The 10,089-nt window shown below is 38.4% G+C and overlaps 1 protein-coding gene across 1 annotated transcript in view; it reads left to right on the plus strand.

The window, feature by feature from the left end:
• LOX (lysyl oxidase) overlaps window positions 1-7,175 on the plus strand; it is a 19,859-nt gene extending 12,684 nt beyond the window's left edge. Inside the window, 5 exon segments of the mRNA XM_010561701.1 lie at window positions 390-498; window positions 1,767-1,904; window positions 4,220-4,376; window positions 6,819-6,914; window positions 7,056-7,175. Coding sequence (XP_010560003.1) covers window positions 390-498; window positions 1,767-1,904; window positions 4,220-4,376; window positions 6,819-6,914; window positions 7,056-7,175 — 620 coding nt within the window.
• Window positions 7,176-10,089: the final 2,914 nt, after the last annotated feature.

A 10,089-nucleotide genomic window follows, 5' to 3' on the forward strand; every position in this document is an offset into this window, starting at 1 on the left:
CTCCCGCGCACGCCGGTGCCCGCGCGGCGCGCCGCGAGGAGATGCGGTGCGGGGGTCGGCGGCCCTGCCCGCCCCTCGCTCGGGGCAAAGCCGGGCCGGGCCGGCGTTTGCACGGCTCCCGGCGGGCGGCAGTCGCTGCGGGGGGGGGGGGGGAGGGGGCGCGGGGGCACGGCGGGAGGGAAGCCCGCGGCGGGTGTCCGAGCGTCGTGCTCGTGATGCGGTCTTGGAGAAAAGCCGACGGGCCCGAGCGAAAAGGGGAGAGCGAGCTTAACGGGGGGCGGGGGTCCGTAGCAGAACGGCGGCTCCTAGCGACCGGGATGGAAGCCAAGTACTTGCAGACGTGTCCTGGGTTGATCTTGCTCTTACGTGGTTGGTTTGATGAACTGCAGGTCTCCCTGACTTAGTCCCGGATCCCTATTACATCCAGGCGTCCACATACGTCCAGAGGATGTCCATGTATAACTTGAGATGTGCTGCCGAAGAGAACTGCCTGGCGAGGTAGGCATCGCCCCGGCTTCTGCCCGTTCGCTGTGGGTTCTTGTGCTCCTGCGCCCACCGCAGAGTACCTGAGGAAGAGTGGAGAAAAGTGAGGGTGGAGAGCCCGAGGAAATTTAGTAACCTTCTTCTAAGCTGGTGGCAGATGGTAGGGTGCGCTCGTAAGAGAACAATACCAACATATTAGAGAGACAAACGACAGATGCTTTGAAGAACCTACATTTTGTGAAAAGTTGTATTGCACATTTCTGCTGTCAGGCTCATTTGAACATATCTGAATTTTGCAAAATGGAGGCACCTAAAAAACCCACTTGAATCCGGTGATTTCCATCTCCCTCCTCTAATCCAACCAGATCATACTCTACTCCATTTAAAAAAAACCCACCTATTCTTAACCAGCACAAGTTACTATTAAAATTACAACATGCTAATTGTTTCTGGGCCTGTGCCTTGTAATGTCTCTTAAGGCTAAAATCTCCCCGAAAAGTGTTTCAAAGTCTTTTAATGGGTTGAAATAACAGCTTTGCTATGAGTTAGGTCCTGTCCAGTTGGCAAAGAGGGATTTTTCCTGTTTTGTTTGGAAAGAAATCAACGTGGCTGTTTTTAACCATTTTAACTCGTTTGATACCTTATCATACAAAACAGATTTATTTATTTACCAGCATCATTAATTCATGTCAGACTGTTTCCAGGGTCATGCTCTTTCTTCACTTGCTGGAAGAAAACATGGCATAAGAAGCAGTATTTTTTTATGCTAACTTTACAGTGAAGACTGATTGAAATGTTCTTGCTGGCTATCAATTGATTAAAATATTCCAGTATTTAAAAGACTGTAGATAATAGCTATGTGAAATGGGAAAATATAGCCTGATTCATACTTTTTTTTTTTTTTTTTTTACAACAGAAACAAACATCTATTGTGTGATCTTACATACACAGTGAATTATTTTGGTTAACAGCAACTAACAAAATTGTATTTTTGGTACCAGAGTAATTTTACAGCTAAGTGGTGATCTGCTTCAGAGACGGAGGCACAGAGTTGGTGGTCAAACTCCTGTTTATATTATTAGAAGCAGATCTGAATCTTACTCAGGTCTTGGTCTGACACCAGGCACTTCTGAGCACACCATGTGGAATTCTTGTGCGTCTCCACTGCACGAGCTTTAAGGGGGCTGAAAAGATCTGTGCTGTCAGTTACTTCTGAGACAACATAAAGTGTTTTTTAAAGTGTTTCTTGCATATACTTATGGCTCTTTTTTGCATTATTGCAGTTCAGCTTATCGAGCAGATGTTAGAGACTATGACAATCGGGTGCTCCTGAGATTCCCCCAAAGAGTGAAAAATCAAGGCACGTCAGATTTTCTGCCCAGCAGACCCCGTTACTCATGGGAGTGGCACAGCTGTCACCAGTGAGTGAAGTGCTCAGTATGGTACCTTCTAATTATCTTTTTCACTAACAAATTGTCACTTACAAGGTGACATTTTCTAAAACTGCAGTGAAGCGGGGAGAAGCCGTGGGGAAACTTTAGCCTTTTACTGTCTGATTAATTTTATGGTGGTGGTGATTACTCTTTATATAGCCACATGAAACCAAAATGGATATGAAGCTTATCTATAAGTATAAAACTCTTACAAGTATAAATTGATTATAAATACAAGTCTCAAATCAGTTTTGGCAGTGGCACCTTCTCCCTTTAAGTATATTTTACATAGGTTATAGTCCAGTTACATTTAGGTGGAACCAGTAAATAAAAGTCCCAATTATGTAAAAATAACTGTGGAAACCCTAAAATCTACATTTACTAGCATGTTCCCTATAATACATCATTGTAAACATTGACTCATACTTCTTGAGCTCAATTTCATGGGTTAGTTCTTGACAAGGAATGGTTTGGTCAATACGGAAAAGAGAAGGTAGTGACCTGACTTATCCCATTATCAATATCCTTATCATATCATGATACTTTCACATAGCAGTATTGCTCTAGAAATAGCAAAACTGCTGGAAACATGGCAGGCAAATGTAGTAGAACATTTTCAACACTCTGGGAGCAGGTAACACTGTGAACTGGCACACTTTCAGAAAATTCACATGCAACACTTTGCAGGTTTGTTCCAATTTTCACTGTTTCATAGCAGGACCAATTGTAAAATGCTAGAAAGCTTACCCATAATAGCAGAATTGTATTTTAAGTAAGATGGAAGTAAGGTATGTAAGTGAATAACTTAATATTATTCTATTAAAAAAAAAATATGTACTGTGGGCTTGACCTAAAGGCCCCTGGAGTCAATGGAGTATTTCTCTCTAGCGGCAGAGACTTTAAGCTTTGAATGAAAAATCAGTATCATTAGAACAAATTCTTTCAAAAAAAGACTGGAATTACAGGTTTATAAAACTTGTAAGGATCAAAAAGCTAAAAATAAATCAAACCAAACAAAAAAAGCCTCCATAAATGCTTTAGTTAACTGCTACCCCTGAAAAAAACCACCATCAACAGAAAACCCTAACCCTGGTGCTTACAAAGTTGATAAATGGATGAAATGGGTAGAGAGCAGTTGAAATCTTCCATTTGTAGAAAAGCAGTTTCTTACTCTGCCACGATAGCCTAGCTATCACTATCCAGATGCAAAGTGTCTCTGATGTTGATTCAGTTCTTGGACAGAAAATACATTGCGTACAAAAAAAATGCATTTCTCGTGATCATTTCCATGACAGTGAAACAAGCTCATTTGGAAATGAAGTATAACTGCCAATTAGTTTGGCTAGCCATCAGACTTCAGTGTTAGTCATCATCATCTGTGGACCGGTTTTGTGCTTGTCATGCATGCTTGTGAGACTCGTGTGCTTGTCTTCATTTTAACAATAGGTTTGAAGTCTGTTTAATTGTATCTTTTTCATATACCTCTCAAGGTGAAAACATTCATAAGTAACAGCAGCCAAATGCTGCACAGACAAAGTGCAGGTAGATAGTACAAGTTTAGTTTTCCACGCGTTTAGAAGAAGTGAAATTACAAGAATAATAGGTGTTCAAGTCCACAGCAAGAGCTAGAGCTCACTTTGTGTGAGAGCAAGCAAAATGCATCACTGTGCCTAGATCAAAAGCATACACACTTCTGAAATAGAGACAACAGTAAGTATAGATTACAGAAATCACTGACATTGGAAGAGATTTGCATTGCCAGTACACAGAAGCTGATTTCTCTATGCAGATTTTGTTTTCACTCATGTTATGTATGTGTTACATTGATTGAGGGCCATGGAAATGTGAAAATAAATTGTTGGGGTTTTGCTAGCAAGTAGCAAACTTCCCTGGAATTTATAGTATGTAAGGTAAGCATTCCTAGTGAAACTCTGGCTTAAGGCAGTTATAAATGTACAATTCAAATATGAACTACTTAATACTTGCTATTGTTATTGGAAAAGAGCTAAACCAGAAAATTTTGGAGAAAACAGTGCTGCTATGGAGTATTTCCTGTAATAAATGAAAATCTATTATTTATTTATAGAAGATGGCATTTTTATAGAAGATGGCATTTTTATAGTCATTGAAAATTAGAATAATGAAAATAAAACTTAATTGAATGGTAAATAATAGGAAAGCATACTAACATTCAGGTTCTGTGTAATAAATAAAATTTGGCCAGCTCTAACAGAACAGGAATAGATTAAAATGTTACTGACAAGATCTGAGCCATCTTTAATAATGTATCTGTGGTTTAACAGACATTATCACAGCATGGATGAATTCAGCCACTATGACTTGTTGGATGCAAGCTCACACAGAAAAGTTGCTGAAGGACACAAAGCAAGTTTCTGTCTTGAAGATACCTCCTGTGATTATGGATATTATAGACGGTACGCGTGTACAGCGCATACGCAGGTAAGAGTTGGTTCAGAGACATCCAAGTTTCTTTTCCCCCACTAATTTATCTTTGGATATTTTTTCTACCAATCATTTGATGCCCTAAATTATCTGATGCCCTAACTAGCTCTGAAATTCTCCATCATAGAGGCCAGGATAGCAACTTGGAAACTTGTCATTTACCGAGTTGCTGCTAAATGTGGGTGTCTCATTAAAATGCAGGGACCGACATTAGCCTAGCATCACTGGCAACTGAACTATATTAAAATGCACCACAAGTTCTTGTGGTTATAGAACTGGTCAAGCGAGCTAAAGGGAACTCAAGACAGAGTCAGTAAAGAAGTCGTTTCCAGTGTCCATCCCCCACAGACTGCTTGGTGATGTCCTTGGCTGGTCCCAGAGTTCATAGCTAATATTTTCTCCCTTGCAGAGCATGAAGCTGCAAGTTGCACAATTCCCTTAATATCTATAGCTACCAGCTGGCAGTCCAGCACTGAAAACTTACAGCATGGTTTTATATGTGTATCGAAGGCTGTTAAAAGAGAGTGGCAGCCATGTGAACATTATGATGGGTCATATACAAATGTAAAGCAAGGTGTTAGGGCTTATTAAGGGAATAGATAAAAAATGGAATGTACCATTATGGTATTACACAAATCCATGATAGACTCCTACCTTGAATATTGCATGGAGTTCCGGTCACCACCTCTCAAAACTGCTACAGAAAAGCTTAAAAAACCAAACTCACCAACCCCAGGAGAACAAGGATGATCAGCAGTGTAGTATGGCTACCATGCTAAGAGATTTCATAGACTATTCCATTTGGAAAACCAGAAATAATACCAAATCTTGAGTGGTGCTGGATGGAAAGAGGAAATTGTTGATATTGACCGTTTCTCACAGTACAAGAATTTAAGGAGATCCAAAACAACTGTCAGACAACAGCCTTAAAACAGAGGAGTGCTCTTTTGACATACAAATAAAGTATTAAATTCCTTGCCATAGGATGTTGCAGAGATCAAAAATATCTACACGGGTTCAAAAAAAAATTTAGACAAAGTAATGGAGGCTATTAAACACAAAAATCTGATGGTACCTCCTGTCTTAAATACAGTTAAATGCCCGGTGGAAGGAATTTCCTTGGGTAAAGGACACTACGCATCCCATTTTTTATGTTCTTTTCTCCTCAAGCATCTGCTGCTGACCACTGTCAGAGACATGACACTGAGCTTGATGGATGTGTGGTTTAACTCAATGTGGCCATATTTATACATAAACTTGTATCCCTTATTCTGCAGTTTTTAATCTAGGAGGTAGTTATTTTATCACAGAGAAATGACAGCTATGCTTCACTGGCTGACGTGTCCACATTTGAATCTTAAATATAATGAATGATCTGCAATACGTAGAGGCTTTGAAGAGGTTTTATAAATACCTTTTCTCCTGCTGTAGACTATGACATCAAACTAAGCAACATGCATATTTTACAGCTGGAGTATTTGTGTCACTAGAATCATGGCTGTGTCAGCATTTCCACTGGAAGCCCATATTTCAGGGGTTTGTAATTGAACTGTAAAACTTTCCTCCAGCCTCAGACTTGGCACACACATGCGAGAGTCTGAGCTGATCACCAGCTGGGTCAAGAGGGAATTCCTGCAGGACTTGGGTTTTGTGCATCCCATGTATTGCTGGAGCACATCAGCTTTGCCGAGAGCAATCTGTATCGGCCACGGTTAAAGACACCAGATTTGAACCACTGATACATTCATATATGGAGATTCTTACTAATGTTCCTAACAGCAAGGAAGTTTTCAGAAAAAAATCATCTGGAAGAAAGGCTGCATTTTCAGTTCTCTCAGATTCTTGCATCACTATTTGCCTGAAGAGACGCCATTTCCACGCAAAACACAATGTGAAAATGGCCCTAGACTCTGCTATTCAAAGATGGCGCTTTGGCAGAGTACATCTATAGCAAAAAAGTTGCATCATTCCTAAGGGTAGAGACAGGTTCCAACACAGTGATCAAGTTTGTACTCAAGGACCTCAAGCTATTCACTTGACATTTACAGATATTTAGGTCCAGTCTTTGGTCAGTTTTGATTTTATTCTCACCTTTTGTAAAGAATAGTGAGTAATAGCATCAACAATATTTACATAAAAGGACTACTGTAACAAGTGATAATAAAATACAGATATCGCAAAGATGAACAACTACCAATAGTGTAGGTGTTTCTTATGCAGTAGTAGCACCATGTTGTCTATAAATGTGGTATGTTTGACTTACGTGTTCTAGTTTAGATATTCAAATAAAATGCCCACAAAAATTAAGCCTCATATCCTGAGGTAATTTTCTTAGTGAAATGTGATGGTTAAACAAACTTCAGTCTGAGTGTCCCTAATGTCTAGAATGTTAGTATTCCCAGTGATTTTTTGACATCCATCTTAACTTCATTTTTTAAGGGACTGAGCCCTGGCTGCTACGACACTTACAATGCTGATATAGATTGCCAATGGATTGATATTACAGATGTAAAACCTGGAAATTACATTCTGAAGGTAAGGGTATTGGGAGTGGGGAGGTTTGGGGTTTGTTTTTGTTGTCTTTTTAAAGAAGCAAATCATATGTATATGTGCTTTTGAATGTAAGTTATCAACTCAAACCTAGAAGTAGACAACACTGTGCTTTCTCCCCTTAAGGTGAGTGTAAACCCCAGCTATTTGGTGCCTGAATCTGATTACTCCAACAATATAGTACGCTGCGATATACGCTATACAGGCCACCATGCATATGCCTCTGGCTGTACAATTTCACCGTAAGTACATTCTTTTGTCTTTGCAACTGTTTCATATTCATAGCATTAAAGTTGACAAACAGATTTATGAAGCTTAGAGATTTACTTTATACTGAAAAAATAACTCCCACCATTAACTCTAGTGAAAACAATTTCTTCAGTATGTTGTTTCTTGGGTTTCAGGATCTAGTTTGTTAATTCAAAATTCAGATGGTACTTTTCAAAGGTCTTGTTTGGCAGGAATCATGGGAACAGTTGCTTCGCTGTTGATAACTGCATAGCTTTCAAATCCTGACCTCTGATAATTAAACTATTTCCATAAGGCTAGCACTGATTTTTAAAAATTATTTAGTCTTGAAAAACAATCAGAAGTGAGAATTTTGCTCTTGCAATCGTGCCATCAGGATATATAGCACTTTCAAAATTGCTGCTACTGTCTGGGCTGCTAGATAACTACCTCTGGCTCACACCTTCTTTGTATTTGCACTAAAACCTTTCTGTGCTCATTCAATACCTATTTATAGCATCCACACAAAACTGTTGAACAGTTACAGAGCTCTTAAGACATTCTGCAAAATCTCACACATGTATGTCACTTTGGTGCTGCTGACACTGCAGCCATCCTCCCTGAAACAGTTCTTCCAGACACACTCCATTTACAGTTTAGTTCTTTAGAAGTTTAAACAATGCTACAATTATGTCTTTTTTCTTTCCTCCAAAAAGGCAAATTCATTTAATTAATATTCTTATGGTAGATCTACTGTACCTTAGTATCTATGAAAGACACACACACAAAGCAGTCAGTCTTCTGTAACACAGAGGTAAGCAGTTCTCAGGATATGTTAGTTGCTCATACAAAATACTTATCAAGTGGTTTCATTGTATTGCATAAGGAATGAGTATTAACATTGTATAGAGATTCATGTGAGATAAATTCCAGAGCAGTAAATGAAAAAGTAAAATAAGTGACGAGTACAGTGTGCTATAACAGCATCAGTGTAACAAACATACCGAATTAATGTGATTATTGCTTAATTAGCCTTTAAAATATTCATTCCTTACTTCACATTAGGAAACCACTAGTTAAATGAGGCTAAAATAAGAAATATTTTTTCACACCATTGTGGAGATCTGCATTTATAATCACACTTTGGGTCATAAACGTGACAAGTTAAATGGCTTCAGCAAATCCTCTTTGTTCTTGCTGTGTGGTGGTCAGACTTGGAGAAAACTGAGGGAAAAAAGAACAGGTGTCCTGTGGGTCATGAGTGATTATTTTTGGTGGAGCTGTGGCAGGAGCTTTTAAAGCATTTCTCTGTAACAGGACTAATTGGTACTTCTAGGAACACTGTTTCTGCTCAGATCCATGTAGAAGGGAAATCGATGCTTCATGCCTTTAACTTCTGGTCTCCCCACATCTTATCTCTGTAAATGTTATCAAGTAAATATATTCATGCAGGGCAAGGAAACAAAATTGCTGTTATTGTTTGTTGACCTGCGCCTTCAAGCTGACAAAAGGGTATTTAGCAGATACTCTTCTTGTATCTGCTTGGTCATCTGCATAACGTGTATTTTTTCTTTCGACAGATACTGAGAAAGATGCAAGAAAATGGATGAGATGGTGCCAAATGTTTTGAACTGAAGTATCATTATATAAACTTCAATAGGATGTAAACACTATAGAAACAAAACTACAGAACATACACACATACACCCACACACCTTATGTGATTTTGAAGCACTTCAGCTGCTTCTAAACCAAATCTGTAACTGGATTTTAAGCATTTAAATTGGCATTACTTTTGTTACTATTGAAATGTGTGGAACTGGTGACTCATGCACAGATACTTTAATTTTTGAAAAACTAACTCATTCATGAAAACATAAGCGTTTCTTAACTCCTGAAAATTTGGAGTGTAGGTGATAATAGACTTCAGTGGGAATATTAGTGGTGAATGAGTTGAACATATTTTAAAAGGTAGCAAAAATTTATGTAAAATGAATTAAATAAAATGCAATAGAAAGTACTAATGCCAGCTATCTCCAAAAATACCAGAATGAAAAATAGCTTAAAAGTAATGCTACAGTACCATTAAAATAAAACTTGCTAGGACACGTTGACATGAATGAGAAAAGTATGTTCAGTTTTCAAGGAATATTAACATATAGCAGAGAAATACATATATATATATATATATCAGTTATACCCCTGCAAGAAAAGTTATGTTTACATTTTTAATACATTAGAAGTTTTTCCATTTTCTTAAGTAAAAAACAGATGGGGTTTTGAAAGAAACCTTTAATCTGTGGAAATGAATTAAAGAACTTATCCACCTTTCTATGTTCAAGAGGTTTTTCAAGGTGGGGCTTTTAAAAGACTTCTGCAAACTTAATGTGGATAAAAATAAATACCTGTCAAGAAAAGGGCTCTTGAGATGATGAAGAGTCCTGATGTAGTCATCTGTGAAAAACATCCAACTTGAAGAGGTTAACCATCAAAATAATACAGGCAATTAACTCAGGTGGCACCACAAACAGAAGTAGGTCAGAATCTCTAACAAAGTATTTTTATTGTGAAAAAGCCTACTACCTGCTTCCCCTTTAAGTACTGTATTTGACTTTAAAAATGTGTATCTCAGTATTCAAACAATGAAGTTGAAAATATACTATATATAGAGGGAGAACAAAAGTCAATGTATTTAACATCCTACTTTAGGCTGTTCAGGAACCAAATACAACAATGTTAAGGGGAAAAACTTCCAGCCCAAATTAAAGTTTTTGCTGAACTGCTTAACTGGTGCTGGGTACACCACTCCTCCTCCCATCCCCAAATTATTTTGCTTTTGCAGTGCACCCTGCTGTAAGCTACAGTAGCTGTGATTTTGTTTTTAAACTGTGAAATAACATATCACAAGGGGATCTGGCGTTTTTTTCAGAAG

This window comes from Haliaeetus leucocephalus, unplaced genomic scaffold, assembly GCF_000737465.1.
Source record: "Haliaeetus leucocephalus isolate CR32 unplaced genomic scaffold, Haliaeetus_leucocephalus-4.0 Scaffold150, whole genome shotgun sequence".
NCBI classification, from domain to species: Eukaryota; Metazoa; Chordata; class Aves; order Accipitriformes; family Accipitridae; genus Haliaeetus; species Haliaeetus leucocephalus.